The 23,533-nt window shown below is 39.1% G+C and overlaps 1 protein-coding gene across 2 annotated transcripts in view; it reads left to right on the forward strand.

Moving 5' to 3' along the window:
• The window catches only part of LOC140122262 (uncharacterized), an 89,442-nt gene that overhangs the window by 39,224 nt on the left and 26,685 nt on the right, over positions 1-23,533 (forward strand). Inside the window, exons 1-3 of one of the 2 annotated variants that reach the window (XM_072142930.1) lie at positions 6,746-7,089; positions 7,734-7,939; positions 16,934-17,004. In XM_072142930.1, the coding sequence (XP_071999031.1) occupies positions 6,973-7,089; positions 7,734-7,939; positions 16,934-17,004 (394 nt within the window). In that variant the 5' untranslated portion in view covers positions 6,746-6,972. Of the gene's footprint in view, positions 1-6,745; positions 7,090-7,733; positions 7,940-16,933; positions 17,005-23,533 lie in introns of those variants that run through there. The other variant, XM_072142931.1, reaches the window with a different exon arrangement.

A 23,533-nucleotide genomic window follows, 5' to 3' on the forward strand; every position in this document is an offset into this window, starting at 1 on the left:
ATTGCTCTTGGCACAATGCATTTGTGGACTCATCCTTTTTGGGAAGACTGTTATCTTGACATATGCTGACGCCATTAACAATCGTTCAGTACATTATTTATCACAGTCTTTATGTAAAGATGTGAAAACCACAATGGAGACAGAGGGTATATGAGGAAACTGTATGGTGGAGGGTAGTGTAGTGAGCATGGGGGTGTATGGTACACTGCAATTTTTTATTTTGTGCCTATAAACAAAAGTCACTTACAAGAGCATTATATGTACAGTATTTCATAAAGATTGTAAGGAACCATAAGGCATATTTTTTCACAAATTGACAAAATTACTACTTGTTCTTCTCTTTTCTCTTCTTTTATATTCACTCTACTCAACTATTCAGATAAAATACCAAATATTTCTGTACACTTTTTCAAAATCAAAAATGCATTGTCCTTTATCATGTGCTTTTTACAGACACAGTTTACCAGTGTCTCCCCTATCAGGAGACCACATTAGTCTTCCCATTATTTTACTGTTCCCATGAACACTCTGACCTGTCAGATGCAGAAAATTCCATACTTCCCATCATATCCCTATCTCGTATCCCTTCCCACACTGGTTGGGGTAGAGACAGACCACTTATCAGCCAGTTACAAGATAGCACTGTGCCTGTGCTCATGTAGAAGTGATAACCGCAATATGTAATAGACCCCTGTGATTATATTATGGTGACTGGACATTTGTGTAGATCTCACACCTCCAGTCTAATGTTAGAAAAAGAAAAGTGAATGTACAAAGAATAATTATGATTATTTAGAATATATAGTAATATAATTCATTTAAATACCTTGTATTATGACTAAGGGCCCCATACACATACGAGTAAATTATCCTGAACTTGCAAGCTTTCTTATGTGTCTATGATGGTCTCCTTTTCTCCCCTGACCATTTGGTATTTTAGCTTTGAACAGATGATACTTTAGTTCTCTGGAAAGATAAGCATCTGTCTGCAGAGTCTGCAGCCTACTTCCATATTACTGTTGAAAACACATGCATGCTCAGCAACACATGTACAGGGGTGGGGTAGTGAAGCAATAACTGTAGAGACACTGGGGGAAATTTACTATAATTGTGTATTATTATAAGTTTTATTATTTTAGGTTTTTACTGTAAAAAAGCCTGGTAGCCCCCAGGTTACATACAAGAAAGGTTCTTAAGTTGAATTCGTATGTAAGTCGGAACAGGAAAATGTTATAATTGTAACTCCAGAAAGAAATTTTTTTGTCCCTGTGACAATTTGATTTTCAAAATTTTGTGCTGTCACGGGAACAAGGATTATCAATAAAGCTTTATTACAGACACCGTACAGTTGATCATTACAGTCTGGGACTAAAGTCCAGTAAAATACTAGCATCTAGAACTTCACCCGAGGTCACATTGGGAATAGAGGCCGTTTTGTAACTATAGGTCGTCTGTAAGTTGGATGTTCTTAAAGAAAACCTATCTTGCAAATTAACCCAACCAAAATAAAGACTTCATTAAAAACTATGTTTAAAAAGCATTGCCCTTATCCCTAAATGTTTTTTCCATGGCTGCAATCTTACAAAATTTATTTGTTAACTTATATGAAACGCCCCTGATGTGAGTCCAGTGACACTCCCTGAGTCCAATAAATCCCTGCATATTCATGAATTACTTGCACTGTCCTGCCTCCATGTCCCTGATTGACAGGTCACAAGACTATGACATTCTGCTGTATGGGACATTGAGAGAGAACTGATTGGGCATTTAAAGTCAAGTGACCAAAATGACATTATCTAAGGACCTCTTACATCTGGAAAACCTACTCCACGAATGTATCTGATCTAATGAAATCACAGCAGCCTCCTTGGATTGGATTGAGAATTACAAAGAGTAGATGTCCACAAAAACTGCTGTGATTTCATGTGATTAGACATACTGTATGTATGTTGTACAGTGTGCTAATGTTAGGAGGCTAAAAGACCTGTTATGATATCACCCTGGTCACATGATAGGCTGAGAAGAGGCCTGGGACATATAAGGAGGAGTAGACGGTAGGGATCGGCCCAGCAGGACAAGCCTTCTCTGATGTCAGGGAATATAACATAAAGTTGATTTATGTGAATGTAAGGAAAAAATTTTTAGTTAAAAGAAATGGAACAGTGCCTATTGCCATTATTATAACAGACAATGGGGCACATTTACTTACCCGGTCCATTCGCGTTCCAGCGGCGGCTTCTCGGACGAGCGTTCGGGTCTTCCGGCGATTCATGAAGGTCCTGCACCCGATGTCCACCAGGTGTCGCTGCTGTGCCGAGGTCCACCGAGTTGCGTCGGAGTTCACTGATCTCTTCCTGGTGCATGTGAGTATGGCCCGTGCGACCAATTTTTTGTTTTAAATGCGGCGGTTTTGTCCGAATCCGTCAGGTTTTCGTTCGGCCACGCCCCCCGATTTCCGTTGCGTGCATGCCGGCGCCGATGCGCCACAATCCGATCGCGTGCGCCCAAAACCCGGGGCAATTCAGGGAAAAAATCAGCGCAAATCGGAAATTTTCGGGTAACACGCCGGGAAAACGCGAATCGGGCCCTTAGTAAATGACCCCCAATGTGACTGATTCATTAAAAAGCATAACATGTTCTACAATTTTCCATGGATCACTCATAGGAAAGGGATCGGGTGTGGCCTCCAGGCCACTTCTTCCAGAAGACAGGCGTTAAAAAATTTAGCTATTAGTTGGCTTAGATTTCAGTTTCTGGTACACAGACATCTTAGATGCACCAAAATTATGTAGCAGCATCCTTTTACTGTATCTCATGCCAATTAAGAAGCGGGTTAAAGGGGAAGTCCTGCTCACCATTGAATGGTCCTCCATTCCCGCACAACACCCTTCCTGCCATTTTTAGGCCTTCCCAAACCAGAAGAGTTGGTGATTAAATTACTTTCAGGTCTTTGCTAAAGCAAGTGATAATCTGCAAATCTAAAGCCTGGAGCCCCTGAGGCTCATTTGCATAACTTGTTAAAACTTTTTTTTTCTTAAAAACCAGGGAATAAGAAGATAAAAGAACAGTAAATCCTGTCAGAGGGGGCACACACCAGTATGTCAGTGTGCTTGGTTTACAATAATTCATCCTGGTGGTAGATGTCCTTTAATGGTTTACATGTCATTCTTCTAAATTAGCAAATGTTGAAGCCAGGAGAATGCAATTTTGTGGTTAGTGTAGAGAGAAACAATAGGAGGAGGTCTTTTTTGGGACATTGTACCCACACAATATACAACTTTACAGATTAGTAATAACTTTGTCAAATGAGTGGAAAACATTGATTGATTCATTTTCTTTTACAAGAGAGGTCATACAAATGCTTTGAGTCTCAGCCACTGTGATATACTACATTTATCCGGCTGAAGACTGAGAAAGAAGAACTTTTGGGATGACATTTCTAAGTGATTGGCTATGACCAAGGGAGACGTCATTGAAGATTACTAATGATTGAAATATAATGCTGATGTGTTTGTATCAGCAGAAGTTAGGACTTTTCTCACTTCATTCAGCACCATGGCATGCTTTTAGCAGACTTTGTAGACCAGCCGGGACATGTGCACAGCTTGCTGTATAGTTCTGTGATTTTATAGGGTGTTTCTTGCCGTGATCAATTCTTTTTTGAACTTTTAGCCAAGTGATGCAGAGGATTTCTATTTCTATGGTCTCACCACTACTGGCTACCTTTTCCTCTCTTTATGAAGTTCTGTAAGTAAATCTGGGTTGATGGGAATCGCTGGGCACATTTCCCTATAGCATTTTAAGAAACTTGTTTATCACAACCTACACAAAGTCAACGCTAATTTACATGTTTCCATTAAATTGGTCTTTGTGTTAGGATAAAGTTATTTATCTGTTACATGTAATTCACTGAGAAACACATTTAACCAATTAGAGAAGAAAAACAGTATAAGACAGTAGTACAAGTGACATATGAAAGTAATTAGTTTTCATGTACAAATTGCTGGTTACTGCCTACTGTGAGAAGGTTATCGCTGCATGAATGATCACCGACTCCTTACACTTCATAGTCACTGCATTAGGGGACCACTTAAAGGAAACCTACCACATGAAATGGTTGGTGTAAGCTTCAAAAACCGAGCACCAGCTCAGGGTGAGCTGGTGCCGAGCATATATTCGTTATTCTCCTAAACCACTGTATCGCAGTTTAAACACTTTAGTATCTTTATATGTTAAGCTGGTTCGCCGCACCGTGGAACGCGCTCGGCACACCATGAGTGCGACCGTGCGCCGAGCGCCTAAATAGGAAATGCCGGAGAGCCCCCCCATATCCCCTTTGACATATTAACATATTTTCAACTCCTTGATGACAAGGCTTGAAAAGGCTTTACTGACTTTACTTTTCGTACACTGTGGTTTAGGGCCATAACCTTTTTTGGCATGCTACTTTATTTTACTTAAAGCTCAACAAAACTTTAAAGGGAACCTGTCACAACATTTTTCACAAATACAGATATTGGTAGGTTCCTATAGAGCCCATGTAACTATGTAACTGACACCCTTCCTTTAGCTTAAAACTGTTTCCATCAAATCCCTATAAAATCAGAGTTATAAACTTGCCTAGTATCTACAGATCTTTAGAGTGAGTTGAGGAGGGTGGACTATGTCATGTGACCAGGGTGACATCATTACAGGTCCTTTAGCCTCTTAACATTAGTAAATGTTGCCCATGCACATATCTAAACACATAAAAAATCACAATCACATCAAACTGTTGAAAGAAGTGCAAATTTTGACTAATGTTGTAGCATTTCGCTATGGTCCACCTGTACAGGAAAAAAATGTGGGGCCTAGAGTAGCTCCAAAGATAATCCTCCCTTTTCCACATGGTCTTCCTCTTCCTGCAGTCCCAAGAAATCAAGAATGTGTTTCTTTAAAATAGCACTGAGAGCATCATTTCTTGAGTCTCCTGGGACTGCAGGATGTTTCTTTGAGTTCTATGTTGAGTTCTATGTTGAGTTCTATGTTGATGGCTTGGGTGCCCAAAAAGAGGGCTCCGAGTGCCACCTCTGGCACCCGTGCCATAGGTTTGCCATCACTGCTATAGGACCTATGATAATGTCACCCTAGTCACATGACATTACTGCTGTATGCAGAGAAAGCATAGGGATAAGTGGCTGTATTTAGCCAGAGGAGGCCACACCCACCTCAACTCACTATAGACATCCAGTATAGATAGATAGATATTATAAAGTTGAAATATGGAAATCAGATAAAAACAATTTTTAGTTAAGAAGGGTGTCAGTTAGTTACTAGAGCTCTATGGGAACCTGCCACTAGTTGTAATTGTGAAAAATGTGGTGACAGTTTCCCTTTAAGGCCATTTTTTTATTTTTATTTTATATGGGGGTCTAATAAAAAAAAACTGAAAAAATGTGCTTTTATTGTAATGTACAGTATAATATTTTAAATTATTAAATTAGTTAAAAATGAACATTAAGGAATACCCGATTTTGTGTAGGTTGTTTTGAATTTGTATAGTCTAGGCCAGTGATGGCTAACCTATGGCTCTGGTGCCAGAGGTGGCACTCAGAGCCCTTTCTGTGGGCACCCAGGCCATCACCAGAGATGACTCAAGGTATCTTCCTGCAGTCCCAGACAGCCCAGGACTTGCTGTGCACAGAGGTATTTTAAACTGACAGCTCTATCTGGGACTATTTTCTGCTTTATTGGTGCCTCAGGTGCCGGTATCAATGAAAACTGTGACAGAGCAGGGAGTATAAATCACAAATTAAATTTCTGTGTTGGCACTTTGTGATAAATAAGCGGGTCTTTCTTGTAGTTTGGGCACTCGGTCTCTAAAAGGTTTGCCATCACTGGTCTAGGCAAAACGTGATGACTATTGCAATGTTTTTATAGTGTAAAGGGGGATTTTTTAAATTTGGAAATATTAATTAATGTTTCTAAACACTTATTAATATTTGGTGTTTTGTCCTTGTTTTTACATTGTATGTCCCTGGGGGACATTTCAACAGATTTTTGTCTTTTATTTATAATTTTTTTTCCTCTTTTACGTTTTCCATTGTAACTTTGGCATCTATAAGAGCCACAGTTACAGGGCGATTAGACCCACCGCGGGGCAGATTTCCGGGGCAGAGCTGTACTACGTCTGAAAAGACCCCAGAAGCTTTGCTAAACCCTTGCATACCTGGCGATCACGTGACCTCCGTGTCTATGCCGGCATTGCGCAGTGCGGTAAAAAAATCACTTCTACCATCTCTCTAGGGTCTCTGGCAAAAGTGAGACTCGGTCCTGCTCCCAAGATCACCACCTTAGGGCACATTCACATGGCCGTCTGTGGGGACGTACATGCGGCCGCAAATTTGCGTGTGAATGGACCCTTAGCGAGAGAGCCTGTAGCATTTGGAGACTCCGAACCCGCACCACCTGAGGTCTTTCATCAGTGCAGTCAGAAAGGAGCTAAAAGTAAAATTTTCAGAATATGAGGCCATAAAAAGGAATTATACGAGCAGATTCAGAACAAGGGTGTGCAGAGAGCATGTAAGGGGCACTGCTTTATATTACAAGCAAGGTTTCCTTTCATGGTTCAGAATGAGGTCAATATGAGTAGCTTCCTATAATGGTGCACACACACCACTGATAGCAGATGGGTCAATTTCTTGCTCGTACCATCAATGCAAAGTGCTACATTGTCACCACCATCCTTAGGAAGATGAGTTTTGATACCATTTGTCGTCTGGCGTACAATTGTAATTGGTTCATTTCCAGGTACTAGCAGGAATGTAAATATGGAATGAATCAACTTTTTCCACATTTTCTTTAGCAGTACTTTTATGAAGAACAGATTTTCCACAGAGGAAATTAAAAAGTACATAAAACTGGGAAACTGTGGTGTTGTTGAGAACAGCATCGGCTTTCAATGTCATTTTATAACTAGTGGCATATATACAAATGGCATTAATAGAGACTACAAAGTTTCTTTCAATTAGTTTGGATTTTCGCGAAGAAGATGAATTATCGTTTTTGCCTAGAATAACATTTTTCACAAATAACTGTTTATTGTCATTGGTAAGTCTTCAAATAAAGTTACAGATCTTCTTTTCAACGTCTGATTCATATGTTGGCTTATCCTGCGATAATTGGCGGGGTTTAAAAGTTAAATATTAAATATAGTTCCACTATTTCCCAAACCCTGGAAAATATTTTCTTTCTATGGTTTCTGTGGTTACAATACACATGTCACATATATTTCCTTTTTTCTTTGCGCTTGTGGTTCATGCGTCCCTGTGTCTTACATTTCTTAATGTTTACATATTTTATTTTTATGCCGTTATTTTTAACCTTAAAAAAAAATCTCGACTTGTAAATAGTCAGTTAAAGACAATTGATGCGGACAGCAGAAAGAGCCAGAACTTTACAGAGATATCTGGATTGCCATCTCAAAACATTCCTCATGTAAAACAGATGTACTTTGTATAACATGCCGTTATCGTTTTTGTGGATGCATCATGGAGTTACGGATTAGTGCTGCATGGCTCACCCCGAGGCCTGTGAAGTATACATTTAGCTTTTTTCTATTCCGTAGAAGGTTTTTTTTCCCTTTGTGACAAAAGAAATATAAATTTTATTGTTCATGTTTTAGATGAGTGTTCTAAAAGCAGACAAGTAGGAAGCCATGGAAGCTTCATGTGTTTCTTCTATGACTCCCCTAGGACGAGCAGCTGTCAGGTCAGCCCTCACTCCAGAGCCCGAAGCCATCAAGAGCTGGAAGAGAAGGACAGCTATACTGCAGAAGAGCACAATCACACAGATACCTGATGGCCAGTGTCTCAAAGTCAGCCATAAATGACCCCGCTATTGATCTGAAGCCACAAATTACTTCCTACACTGTCCTGTTTGGACGGCCTACAAGATCTAGGTATGACAACAGCTGTATGTAATATCTGCAGTGTCTGGACATATGTGGGTGTTAATTTCACTTGTCACGTACCAAGCATACTATATTTTATATTCATTACACATTATGAATAAAACCACATGCTCTGGTAATAATCTTATGAAAATGAAAAGGGCAAATGTTACTCATAACACATGTGTGGTGTGGCTTTTCATGTTTTGTGGATATTATTACTATCCAATTGTCATGCAGGAGGTTTCCAGCTTTATGCAAGTAAAGGTTAATCACTACACTAATATAAAACAATTATATAAAATATTTTCAGACACTTTGTGCTTCTATCCCTCTCTGTTTTTAAGAATTAGGCTTGCTGGCAGTGAAAGGTTCCCATCCAGTTGCTGAAAATACATATCGTAATGTGTAAATAACCTTGTTGGCCATACTTAGTAGTCTCAACTACTTTCCTGGTTTGTGGGCATGATCAGCTCACTGATAATGATACCAAATGTTACGCCAGGTTTAAAGGATATCGACTATTTGCTTTCATGCATTGTGAACCAAACATACCTTGAGAATGCTATAGCTACACTGAAGCAGAAACATATCTTGTTTAATCCCTGAGCTGAGTGGTTTTGCTTAAAAAACAATTATAAAATTATGATAATAGGGCTCTGTCACTCCTGTGGCTGCCCCGGTGCTTCTCCTCTTACTCAAATTATCCACTGCTTCAGCCTTGTCCTGCCCACCACAAGCTGAGAATAAGTCATCACTGTGCTGTCCCTGACAGGCAGAAGTAATCAATCCCCCAGCTGCTGTGCATGAGTCATCCAGCTCAGGTTGATTAGTCCTGTCTGGTCAGTTCATGCAGCCCCTGTGTATATGGAAGTAGTTTGTTTATGTATGGTAGCCATTCTGCATCCATCTTTTCCAAGGCCCGAAATTTTCTAATTGTTTTTTGAGCAAAACCACATGGTTCAGGGATTAAACACGATATGTTTCTGCATCAGTTTAGCTACAGCATTCTCAAGGTATGTTTGGTTCACAATGCATGCAAACAAATGGTAGATTTCCTTTAAGGTGCCCATACCATTAGAATATTCGACTGAACTTACTGTCTTTGGGTCCCCAGACTCTCCACCAATAGTGGATATTGGGGTATTTAAGAATCAGGCTAACTGGAATTTAACAGCCCACATATTGTGTATGGGGAAGAGTATGACAGCAGCTTATCTTATTTGTAATATGGTATATGTAATTTTGCCTTAGCCAAATGTGCATGTGAATGAAGGAGTTGGGAGAGCAATCTAATGTATATATAACTTTTTGGTTGCGGTTACCTGTAAATCCTAGATTGATCATAAATGCCACAAACCAAAACAGAAGATTCTTCAGTAGTATATTTAGTAAAATAATAGAAGTGTGATGAATGCCAATCCAAGGGGTCAGGGCCGCTGGGGTCTGTTATGTGACAGATTAGCACAACCATCATTTGTGTTGTGCTGTTCGAATGATGGTGCAAAAACAGTAGAAGTTGACAGATGTGAATAGCAAGCTCCATGACATGGTCAACTACAAAACTATTTCACTGACAGCAAAAAGAGATGAAGAAAATAAAGTTGGTTCTGTTTTCATTATCTAACATCACGTTTATTTTCTAAATAAATTGAACAATGTAAAATTTACTATTTAGAATCAAATTGCAAAGAAAAGAATCATAAACATGGATACATTTCTTAAGCTCTTAATGCTCTTTTATTAAAACTTCTGTAAGTTTGTAATAAAGTCAGAGGTATGCCATTTCTCTAATAGTATTTTGCTAATTTGAGACATACAGTTTATGTTTTCTAATGATTATATTAGTAATTATTATGGGTTTACAGAGGATACAGGAAGAACCGTTATGCCTGGGCCTGTTTCCTGCACAGACCTTAAATTTTGTTTCACATAGGAACCGTGTTTTTCCGAAAATAACTCTCCAAAATCTGAATTCCATAGTAAATTTATTGTGAATATATTGCCTTTAGAATCATTGGCCAAATTTCTCATGTCTAACGATGGCACTTTACCCATGAGTTTCTCTTGTCCATGTAGCTGCTTGTAGACATTCCGAACTATAACTTTAACAGTGTATATCTTCTGGTCTGTGGTACCACTGACAAACAATAACTAAGGGGAGATTATCCGTTTTAAATGATACCAGAACTGCCTTTTTTGGTGCCATGGTTCAGAATATATAGTCATTTGTAAATAGGGCGTATTATGTAGGAAGGGCTTGATTTCAGTCCCACTCTGACAAGGCTGAAATATCATGCTAGAGCTTATTTTTGAGGAGGGTTTATTTTTGGATAAACACAGTATAAACAAGACTTTGTTGGTACAGGGCAGAGTTCAGGCAGAAATCATGATGCAGAATTATGTAAATATATGGGATTGAGCATGTTAGTATAGCCTAGTAAGGAATAATGTACACAGAACAGCTAATTGGTAGGAAAGAAAAAAACTCACTTGGGAATTCCAAGAGAATTCCAATCACAAAACTATAGAGTAACTTCTAAAGCTTGAATAATTTACAGTAGGTGGCATTGTATCCCATGCATAGAGTCTACAATCATGGACCTCTATCCATATACCACCTCAGGGCAGACACATGAAAGACGAGGGGCACTTAAATACACATTAATAATAAAGTCAAATTTGTAGGATTGTAGTGTGCTTTTATTTTTCTTTTTTTTGTAATTGTAACGTCCACAGGATAATCAGCATCTAAAAAGCAGGGATGACGCGTGCATGTAATGCATATGTAAAGCAATCTATATCATCAATAGCAGATGTAGACAGGGAAACAACATGATTACTTTTCCAACCAACTAGCAATCAGCCTGATGAAGCTACTTTAATATTGGAAATCTTTTAAGACCATGACAGTGCTTTAGAGGGGTTTTTCCAGATAGATGGACGGATTCCAAGAAGGAACCCAAACCATACTCTTCCAGATGAATGAGAGACATGAACGGTTGTCATTACACTTCCCTTTGTTCTCCACTTTATGGCTGTGCCACCCAGTAAAGTTGTCCTAAATGGCCCGAACTGACATAAACTTCAAGAGAAAGAAAATGAAAATGTTATGAAAAAAAACTTTTTTTACGGAAAGTTTTTAAAGCATCAGATGTTTCTCCTTGTGATTGACAATTTTACTGTTCTCCTGAATGTAGTGCCGCTATTCTGAAAACCTAGACGTTTGATGGAAAACACAGAACGCTCCGTCTTCTATTATACTGATCGTTCTGGGGGAGGGCATTCTGATAATATGTACCTTGTGTCTTTGCAATCCTTCCGTGTTATTTGTGCATGCTTTGTATTCTTTTAGAGGCTTGTTATTGCTTAAAGGATTACTAAACCTAAAATGTAATTTACTTTATAGAAAACAGCCCCTAATGACAACCATACAACAAGATGGAAAGAGAACTGTGTTTATACTTAAACATTCGTTTAGAAAGGCTGTATGTAAATGTTAGCACTAATGAATATTAATATGTTATATCCATGTACATTTGTTTTGGATTGAGCTGGGAAATTGCCTTGTAATGTTAGTGTTAAAAAATAAATAAGAAAACACTAAACATGTATTACCTAGTTAAAGGGCTTAAAGAGAATCTGCTATTTAAATTAACCCACCCAAAATAAATATTTAATTAAAAACATTGATTAAATAGCTAAATGGTTCCTTTTCATGGCTGCCGTGAAAATCGGTTTGTAAACTTATATATCCAATGACACTAAGTGAGCCCTATGACACCCTGATTATTCTGTGTTTACTGCATTTTCCTGCCTCCTTGTTCCTGATACAGGTCTCACTATGGTGATGTATGGAGCATTAAGAAAGAGTGCTCTGTTACATCATTGGGAAATTAAAATCATGCCGGGGTGATATCATCTAAGGTCCTGTTATATTTGCAATGTCCTTGTATGTATCTGATCACATGGCAGTATCATGGCATGATTACTGCAGCCTCCATGGACTTCTACTCCTCCCCATCCACTGTTGAGGCATGCTGTGATTTCATGTGATCAGATTCATACCTGGGGTAGAGATTGCAGATGTAACAGGACTTTAGATGACATCACCCTGGTCACATGACATGCTGATAAGATGCATGGGACAGGAGGAGGAGTAGATGGAAGGGGCTGATTCCAGGTAATATAAGATAAAGTTGATTTTATGGGGATGTTAGGGATACAATTTTTAGCTAAAAGAAGGATTTCAGTTAGTTAATAGGGCTCAACAGCACCTGGGCAGGGCCATCTTTACATCATCCTGGTCACATGATATGAAGTGCTGAATACTTACAAGAGGCATGGGTAATAGGAAGGCGTAGATGGGAGGGGCAGACTTAGCAGGATATGTTCCCTCTGGTGCCAGGGAATATAGCATAAAGTTGAGCTTTGGGGATATAAGGGAAACAAGTTTTTAGCTAAAAGAAGGGTGTCAGTTAGTTAATAGGGCTCTATGGAACCTGTCACTAGCAGTATTAGTGAAAAAGTGGTGACAGGTTCCCTTTAAAGGTTTTCTCATCTCATCAAATATGTAGATATGGTTTAACTGGGATAAGATTTATTACCTAATGATTTACTAAATGTAGTTGAGAAGTCACTGTAAGGCAACACAATGCCTCAAGTCCATGCCCATGATGGGGTTTACACTGTAACCAGTGTGATAGATTATCTCAACTTTTCATCCTTAAGTTTCAAGTTTTTGTGTTAAAGCTTTATCCCTCTTGTTAAACTTGAAGAAACAGGTTTAGTCACCAACATCCAGAGACAAATGGAGTTGATGGCTTAATGTCATTATTTGCAGAAGAGCTATTGGGTCTAACCAGAAAGGTTGGGTAACTCCTTGAATGCAGGAGTTGAATGTAGGAAGCTATAAATAAAAGCAATCAGAGATGTGAAATGGAATAGGGAAGTGATGGCGACCATCTAGATACTAAGTGCTCAAACTTTAAGCCAAAACCCAATTAGGTTTTGCAAGGTACCAACATGTTTACATTTTGTAAGGCTAAGTTAACACCTGCTTTTGTCAGGGTCAGTTCCACTATCCGTTATTACTAAACCAAAAAGTGCTTTCTTTTCATGCAGTGAAAGGGAAGGTAAAGGAAGATATGTTTAATTTCATGGGGAATAAAGGCGAACCTAAGCCTGCTGTTCATCTTCCATTTTTAGTTTTCAATACGCTTTACACATAATATCCATTGTGTGTACTTGTTGTTTAGTGTGCCCTAGTGGCAATTAAATATAAAATTTCCCCACATCCGTTATATACATGCTACTGGGTTGGCTTCTCACCCATTGTAATCTTGTTACGGACTGGGCTTATATCAAATGAGAGCTGGTGGCAGCCTACTGGGCTAATAAGGTTCTGTTTCACTGAGGATGTGAAAGGAGAAGCTGAGTGTTCAGGGAGTGTCTAAAAAAACTATAATTAATTGACCATGTGTCATGTTTTGTCACAAGGGGAAATCCAGATTATGTTTGGAGCATCTTTCTTGCGTCACTAAAAGCAAAAATGTTTAGGCACTGGAGCGCCAATGATAACCAGACCCTCTCCACACCTTCCCACTCTGGGACTGCAGAAGGATGCCTTGAGCCCTCTCTGGTGAACTCTGTGCTGGGTCGACAGCCTGTGTACCCACAGAGAGGACTCTGAGTGCCATTTGTTATTTTGGGTTTATTTTATTAAGTTCTGAAATAGGGGATAAGGGTATTGTATTAACTGCTCGTTAACACAGAACTGCCTCAATTCTTCGTGGCATAGATTCAACAAGGTCCTGGAAGCATTCCTCAGAAATTTTGGTCCATATTGACATGATGGCATCACATCCATGATGCGAATCTCCCGTTCCACCACATCCCAAAGATGCTCTATTGGATTGAGATCTGGTGACTGTGGAGGCCATTTGAGTACAGTGAACTCATTGTCATGTTCAAGAAACCAGTCTGAGATGATTCCAGCTTTATGACATGGCGCATTATCCTGCTGAAAGTAGCCATCAGATGTTGGGGTCATAAAGGGATGGACATGGTCAGCAACAATACTCAGGTAGGCTGTGGCGTTGCAACGATGCTCAATTGGTACCAAGGGGCCCAAAGAGTGCCAAGAAAATATTCCCCACACCATGACACTACCACCACCAGCCTGAACCGTTGATACAAGGCAGGATGGATCCATGCTTTCATGTTGTTGACGCCAAATTCTGACCCTACCATCCGAATGTCGCAGCAGAAATCAAGAATCATCAGACCAGGCAACGTTTTTCCAATCTTCTACTGTCCAATTTCGATGAGCTTGTGCAAATTGTAGCCTCAGTTTCCTGTTCTTAGTTGAAAGGAGTGGCACCCGGTGTGGTCTTCTGCTGCTGTAGCCCATCTGCCTCAAAGTTCGACGTACTGTGCGTTCAGAGATGCTCTTCTGCCTACCTTGGTTGTAACGGGTGGCGATTTGAGTCACTGTTGCCTTTCTATCAGCTCGAACCAGTCTGCCCATTCTCCTCTGACCTCTGGCATCAACAAGGCATTTCCGCCCACCGAACTGCCGCTCACTGGATGTTTTTTCTTTTTCAGACCATTCTCAGTAAACCCTAGAGATGGTTGTGCATGAAAATCCCAGTAGATCAGCAGTTTCTGAAATACTCAGACCAGCCCTTCTGGCACCAACAACCATGCCACGTTCAAAGGCACTCAAATCACCTTTCTTCCCTATACTGATGCTCGGTTTGAACTGCAGGAGATTGTCTTGACCATGTCTACATGCCTAAATGCACCGAGTTGCCGCCATGTGTTTGGCTCATTAGAAACGAGCAGTTGGACAGGAGTACCTAATAAAGTAGCCGGTGAGTGTGTGTATATATATATATATATATATATATATATATATTACTGTGGAGCTTTTCCAAATAAAAGAAAACAGTCAGGTAGAAAGGCCTAGAAGGGAACAAAAATATCAGTAACCACTGGGGCAGGGCAGGTTGGAACACAGATGACAAATAGTTGGAATTGTCTGCACTGGTGTGTGCTGGGTACCTCGCTAATACAAAATTACACCTCCACTTGTTAAGTGCAACACTTCAATGATAGTAGAAATTCATGGGAAATTCATGGGAAACAACGAATCCTATGCATTTATCAACAAAACCAAACAAAAAATACTAAACCATCACAAAGTACAGCCGACTAACAGGGTGAAATGGAACTTTCTATTGATCATCAGATAATGATTTAAACCCTACTATCATAATACACTAGTAGAACCTTTTACTTACTTACTGTGGCAGTAGGAGTTAAATTAACACGATTGTGACCAAAACAAGGTTCTATTTCACCCTGTAAGCCAGCTGGTCTTTGTGGTGATTTAGGATCTTCTCGTTTTGGTTTTTTTCATAAATGTATTGGATTGGTTGCTGGTGTTTCTACTCAACATGAAGGTGTTACCGTTAAAGGGAACCCGTCAACAAGAATTGAGATGATAAACCACTACCAGTATGTTGCCAAGCAGCTGAACAACTTCCAGGTTGTGTTTCTTTCATGAACCAGTGTGGTGACATTATCCATAAAATCAACTTGAGATACAAATTGGTTGTATAAAGTCAAGGAGGAGGAGAGTTTAACACTGAAGTCAAGTGCTTTCTTCCTCAGAAAGCCCCCTTCACTGTAATAGAAGGTCCTCCATTCAGAGACATCACTAACCAGATCTCCTGAAGTCCGATGCACAATGTCAGTCACAGAGGAAGTGTTCAGAGCTCTCCACTTTGACTTCAATGTTCAACTTTGAGTAGTTCAACATCTATTATCAATCCCCGACAGCGGCTCAAGGAATGTGTCCAGACCTTAGCATCTCTGGCTTTAGATGAAAGGATACAAATCACTCTGTCACTCGATGTCGTTTTGTCCAGTCTTTATTTCCATCGTGTGACAATTTCACAATAAAAGCAGTATGGTTGCAGTACCACCTTATCAACTAGCAGGAAAACAGCCTACACTTTTCGAGTGTTCAAAACAATCTTAATCATCTTTGGAGTAGCAATAATTTCTACTGCACTACACTATTTGTAGCTACTTCCGTTTTATGTTATATACACAATCAGATGGGAAAAAGTGTGGTTATTGGGAATAGGTAGAGGAGAAGATGGATTTTATGTCGGAAGTGTAAATTGGGACAAAATGTAAACCTACATTTTTCTGGATTAGTGTTCTGGGACCTGGGAATTATGTGTATGATTACATTTTGATCCTAGGCCTTGTTCTATTAATAATTGTCAAAATATTCACTTAATGCTCAAATTACAAAGTCATTTCCCAACTTAATTAATAATATTCCCATCTCTTTTGTTCCGTTCATCCTGTTTTTTCAATTACTACTAGACATGTCCAAACCCAATGCAAAAAACTGATACCAGTAGTAAAATCACTGACAAACCATGAAGTGTAACTTAAAGGAAACCTACCACTTGAAGTGGCAGGTTTCAGAAGAAAATACCGAGCACCAGCTTGTTAGTGTTTTAAGCCGCTGTATCGCGGTTTAAAACACTTTTCAAACTTTATAACCGGCGCAGGGACGTACGCGCTCGGCGCTTACCATGCACGCGGCTCTCCCTTACTTACTATGTAGCCGCGCGCACGGTAAGCGCCGAGCGCGTACCTGCCTGCGCCGGCTATAAAGTTTAAAAAGTGTTTTAAACCGCAATACAGCGGCTTAAAACACTAACAAAAATAAGCTCCGGCACCAGCTCACCTTGAGCTGGTGCTCGGTATTTCCATCTGAAACCTGCCACTTCAAGTGGTAGGTTTCCTTTAAAACACTACAGTTTTTGAGCAGGCAGTTACAATTATTTGCTAAGTGTTGTTAAATACAGTATAGTACTTGTGACTGTGTACATTGTTGCATTCATTTCACTATTTTATAGATAATTTTTTCTGCAAAGCTGAGATTAAGCTAAATCTTCATCTTGTTTCTACTTGCAGTCTCTTACGGTCGGCACATCAATCTGCATATATAAGTAGCAGCATTCCGATGGAGCGTGGACTGAAGAAAAGTGAGTGCTCCTCAGACGTTTCTTTTTTCTTCTGTGTCGCTCCAAGTGAAATGAAGCTTTGCTGCTTTCTTCTAATGTCATTAGACATACATTTACACAACAGTTCACTTCCATCCCCCTCTTTTATCACACTTCACACTAACCGGAGCATCACATTTATTCTGGCATCTGAAAAATATTTACCATCTCTTCTAAAAGGATGATCTTGTTAGCGATGTTTATTCCTTTCAACATTAGAGACTGCATGCAAAAGATATAAATGGATGTAATGTCTGCATGTAAATCACATCTCTGCATTATTTATAAGATTCTAGAAAAAACTACTTTGTGCGGCTTATGTGATATTTAAGAGCCCTATTGGTTCTATGACAGTGGCACAAGCCTATACATTAAATACCTGGCTGGTACAATATAGGGTCGTCAACCTGACAAAATATTATTATGTGCCATTATAAGTCATTGCTTCTGTAGTATATTTTACACATTGGATAACATCACAAAATATGGCATCAAATCTTATATTAGTTAGTAACAGTTGTTTACTGTGTGTTGAGTGGTATTTCATTAAGCAATTGAAAACGTATACAATTTTCAAGCATCTTTTCTGTATCAATTTTGTTCAGGTTTCAAGATCTCCCTGTTTGCTGTAATTCAATTCAACTTACATTGTTTAATTACAATACATTAATAATAATAATAATTCCTTTATTTATATAGCACACACAGATTACGCAGCGCTGCACAGAGCTTTCCAAATCAGTCCTTCTGTCCCAATCTCCTGACTTGTTGGTTACAGTCACAGTATGCATGTGACAGCTGTGTCTTCTAATAAGCCAATCACTTGTGTGATCTGTAAATAATGTTATTTTATTTAATCAATGTAAGAAGTGGCACTGCTCCCACCTCCGATGCCTATTTAAAATGCCCATACAGGGCAGGTGTAGGACCTGCTCTATATGTTAAAGTGGCAAGTTCCTGCTTATGGAGTGTTTAAGTGCATGCAACGTACCTGAAAACACAGTGCCCAAGCATAATACAAGTCTAAGAAAGCCATGAGCTGGCTGCTGTGTGTGCCAGCTCATGACCTAAATAAATGGTCCCGTGCATGAGGCCTAAGACATAAAACCCATGAGCGAGACTGATGTAACGAACTTGCATCAAATTTGGTGTTCCGTGCTGGCTGACATGTTGATTGGGCCAGACATTCCAACAAACACTATGGGGCACATTTACTTACAATGCCGCTCTAGTTCACTGAAAGTGCATTGTTCGTCTGTAAAGCAGCGTGTGGAGATTATCTAAGATTGTGCACCTGAAATCATGAATGTGTCGCTTCCCCGCTCAGGTCTGACAGAGTTCACCATTTTTTTTGTCGTGCATCTTTAACATCTGCAACACAATTTCAAAGTTGAATACGGCACTCGGTCTGAATTAGTCGGATTGTGCCGCACAGAAGCCAGCTGCACCACACAAGGGTCGCGTGTGCCATAATTGCAGCACAGACACTTCTTAAATACCTGTGCAAGTCATTTTAGTCATGAAGAACGTGAACGGTCTGACTAAAGTGCTTTGCAAAGTGGTGCAAAGCCCCACATGTGCCCCACTGTACGAGTTTGATGTGAATTAGTCATATCAGACTCGCTCATGGGTTATAGGCCTTGGGGTGGTTGCCCACGAGTGAGATCAATGTGAGAAAAACGCTCCATACACTCGCTGGATTTCTGAGACTGAACCTCGTATCACTGGACTGAAATGACATACTAAGCACAGCCCAGAAATACGAGGTTCGGTCTGGGAAATCCCGCCAGCGCATGGAGTGTTTTTCTTGGAATTAACTCGCTTGTGGGCAATAGAGTGCACAACTAATTTGTGGGAGGTGGGGTTAGTAGGAAAGATACTGTTGACCTGTTATAGGTTAAAAGTGGTGTCCAGGGTTTCAAATAATGAATCACTATCAAGGCACTCCTGTCCATATTACTGTACCTATCAAAAGCAATAGGAACTGCATTAAGTGCTCACAGTACTCTGATAAGCACTGCTTCTACTATATAGGCCAGTGACATCATGGTACGTGGCCTAGTTCCAGTTCAATCCCATTTAAGCGCTTGTTACCGGTATTTATACTGAGAAATACCCTTCTAAGTCTTACTTTCTACTATGGATGACTCCATATTGTATTTCCTTTATTAAACATGGTGGGGCCTTAATAAAATCTCTCTATAGTTAATATTATCTAGAAAAAAAATTATCTACAACATTATCCCATTACCACATATACTTAACAGCTATCTTATGAATTAATATAGTACAAATCTAGTATCTAGCCATTGCATATTTATCATGTATCGTATACAAGTCTGTGAAAGCCTAAAATGTATGCATTTATCTTATCTTTGATGGTATCTATCTATCTCTTTCTAATTTATACCTATTTTGTAATTCAGAATACATAATTTTCATATTTGCACTTTCCAGAATCTCCTTACAGCATTTGTCAGTCTATAATATACAGCTATAATTATAATGCATCTCACGGGCTGGTTAGTTCGTTTCAGACCTGAAGTTCCTTGAAGTTTCATGATTGGGATGTAGCGATAATCATTAAAATAATTCTTCAGAGCCACATATATGTGCCGGACTGGATTTAGGCAGATGAAAGGTTCCAGCACTTCACATGTGTTTGTGCGTTTTCTTGTTGCAATTGGCATCCTACTAATATTTGTGTGTTTTGTAAATTCTATTAGCAGTTGTAAGGCTGTCACATAGTACCCTTGGGAACTGGTGCCCTCATGAAGCACAATTACAATGAGAATATCTCATTATCTCATTGGCTTTAGCTTACTGTTCTGTTACCATGGTATCAAATACACAGAGGAGTCTGAAAGTAAGAGCTCTGCTAACAAAGAACATATCCTTGTACAATGACATCAGATCATGTTAGACAGGATAGACTTAATTAAATACCCCCTGAAGTAGGACAAAAATATAAAAGTCATATGTACTTTTGGCTTACAACAGAACGGAGCATTGTTTTGCAAACAGAGTCGTTACAATAATTGTGGCCGTCTCATCAAACATTAACATCTATACGCAGAGAATATAAATGGATCAAGAAATTCTGCAGTCCTGATGCTTTACCTCTCTGGTTATTATGCACAGTATAATCTCTGTGAAGTGAAAAAAGAGCTTCTTAGATGGTACATTATTATTAATATATTAGGCTGCTGCATTATCTGCCATTCTCCTAAAATCTATAAATATATCTCTTCTTGGATGGCCTTCTTTTGGAAGTGACCAACACATTTTACTATAGTGATCCAAGCTTTCAAGACTACTTAGGTCACTTCATCAGGCATTTCCCATGAAGAAGCCTAAGTGGTCTTGAAAGTTTGCTATTTATCATCTTTCCAGTTAGCCATGAAAGCACATCCATCAGCTTAAAGGGAATATAAGAACAGTTGTGTCCATACAAAGTTGCAAGCACGGTTAAGAAGTCCTAGAGAGCTTTGGGATCCTACTTTTGTATGTGTTGTTAGTAATAGCAAGACTGTGAAAAATGTATTTAGACTCTAGGGTTGTAGCTGGACTTAGACCTCTGAGAGGAGTCTCCTCAACCGCTATGTTCTTTGTTAAGATCTATATGCAAACTATTCCCCAGCACATCCCGCTGTTGTAATATCTAATAGCTGTTACCCAGGGGTTGTGCTGTAAGATCTTACAAGGGATTATACCCCAGTACTCCAAACTTAGCTACAGTCCTGATATATGGGTGCATTTTCAATGCCTTCTAGGGGATCCATGGCCACCCAAACCACCCACTAAATGTTATACTAAAAAGGGCCTTCCGTCATAATACTATGGTACATCTGTTCATTCTATCAATACACATGTACACAAGAGCCATTTAAGGACCTTTGAAGGTTCTCCAACGGTCCTGAAACTACAGATTAAAAGCAGAGAGACGTGACACATCCTCCATTCTAAAAGAATCTTAATATTAGTACCATATGTAGGAAGTGATTTCCAGACTTGTAGGGGCTATAGTATTCATACAGACCAGAGTCCATGGCAGTCTTAATACAGGCGGTCCCTAACTTAAGAACACCTGACTTACAGACAACCCCTAGTTACAAACAGACCTCTGGATGTTGGCAAGTCACTGTACTTTAGTCCCAGGCTACAATGATCAGCTGTAACAGTTATCAAATGTGTCTGCAATTAAGCTTTATTATTAATCCTGGTTCTTATGAAAACCCAACATTTTTAAAATCAAATTGTCACAGAGACCTAAAAAATTCTGGCTGGGGTTACAATTATAAAATATACAGTTCCGACTTACATACAAATTCAACTTAAGAACAAACCTACATAACCTTGTATGTAACCCAGGCACTGCCTGTATACCCCGTTATTGTACAGTGTAGCATACAAAATTCCTGCGCCCCACTATTCCCCTATTGAGATGTCCTCTTTTCCACTACCTCCAGTTATACATCTCTTGCTTTGCTTGTAATATTCTACACTTACAAGCCATTCTGTACAACAGATAGAACACACTTTAGTACCAGTAGCAGAAACCTTTCCATTAAGTTCCAGGATGGGTTGGTAAGTGATAACAGATGGCAATCCTACTAAAACACTGTGATTTAATTAGTTTTTCCTGGTGCTATCCAGTTTGTTTTTCATTTTCATTGTGGTATAATGACATAATTAATACTAATGTAACAACAATAACAATAAAATAGCTTAAACAATAAACCACCTGCAGATGTTTCAACTCATTCGGAAATATTTTCTTACTTTCCAGCTAGTAATATTTAAAGTGGCACCATAATTCTCTTTAACGCTCCGTGTCTGGCTCTATGATTCTAGCATTACAAATTCCAGAAATCACTTTGTTTTCCCCGGAGAATATCAGGTGACTTAATGTGACAATAATGACATCCCTAGTGGTGTTAATTGATTTTGTCCTAGTAGAGAGGATAATTTGGCGTCCTCGGTGCTTTTAGATCATGGGGACTGATTGTATGCCAAGGTAGTATTACTGTTAATGAACAGAAAACACACTGTCCTCTTTAAAAGACAGTATGCTAATTATAACAAATAGACTATGGAGAGCCATAGGTCATTTAATTTTTAAAGAAAGTAAACTCTATACTCCTTACATATAGTTCCGCTAATTGATTGCAGACTTATAAATGAGATCATTTGCTTATCTGATACTTTTAATTACCCTTTATTAAAAGTAACTTTGGAAATGGATTTGTGGTGGGAAACCATTAATAAGATGTACATGGAAAGCCTTGATGTTAATTGAAATAGTAAAATACCGCTTTATAATGCACATTGTACATCTGTTAACAACCTGAACTTTACAGCTATAAATGCTCATACCCTAATAAATTAGTCTGGTTTTACTGACCCTGATAAAATGTATGGATGGTTTCTCAGCTATCATTCTGATGCTAGTAGCAGGATAAGGATTTTTAGAATCCAAAATGCATGCTGGACAGAGCAAAGTGTGAATGGGGTTAGGGGTTACTTTAAAGAGTTTTTGTTTAATAGTGTTTCTATATGGTCCTTCCACATGACATGTGATGTTCCCCCATAAACACGTCATGAGATGGAGCATGCTACAATTCCTATTTGATTTCTTGGATCTCTGCAAAATACACACTTAAAGGGGTTGAAAAACACATCTGCTTTGTTCCACAAACAGCTCCTCCCCTGACCATAGGTGGTGCGCAGTATTGCAAATAACCTCCATTCATTTCAATGCAGCTGAGCTGCAATACCAGCATAAACTATGGCCCTGTTTGGCAATGGTTGTGGAAGAAAAGAATCCATGTTTTACCTTCCAGTCAACCAATTTAATGTCCTCCTGTGCAGGAGTTATGTTCATTAAGAAAAAAATTAAAGGGATAGTCTCGTCTGGGCATTCACATTCAGTGTCATTAATCTGCCATATATAAACATTTCTTCAATTAGATGTTATTAAAAACAATTTACCTGTGTGAAGATAATTTCTCAGAAATGTGGCCATATGATCCCTTAGAAACAAGACTGTGTTCTTGGATACGGCCACCGCTGCTAGAGGGATTGCACAAAGAAACAAAAGGTTTTTGTATATGAAATGTCCGTGAGTTACTGCATGTCCTACAGCCATCCTGTGGTAATGAACGCTGAATCCAGGTGGTCAGGCAGGACTTGATAGCGCATAACTGGCCACTGCTGCCAAAATATGAGGTGGTCGTATCCAAGGAAGATATCTTGTTTCTAAGGGACAACATGGCTACATTTATGAGAAATTATCCTCACACAGGTGCTTTTTTTTAATAACATCCAATTAAAGAAATGTTTACATATGGCAAATGAATTAAATTAAATGTGGTTGCCCAGATGTGAATACCCCTTTAAGTTACATGATTTTAGGATAGCCAGATTCCTGTTCATAGCAGATGTTATTCTGTTTTTTATATATACTCACACTGTATATATATATATATATACATATATATATATATATATA

This window comes from Engystomops pustulosus, chromosome 3, assembly GCF_040894005.1.
Source record: "Engystomops pustulosus chromosome 3, aEngPut4.maternal, whole genome shotgun sequence".
NCBI classification, from domain to species: domain Eukaryota; kingdom Metazoa; phylum Chordata; class Amphibia; order Anura; family Leptodactylidae; genus Engystomops; species Engystomops pustulosus.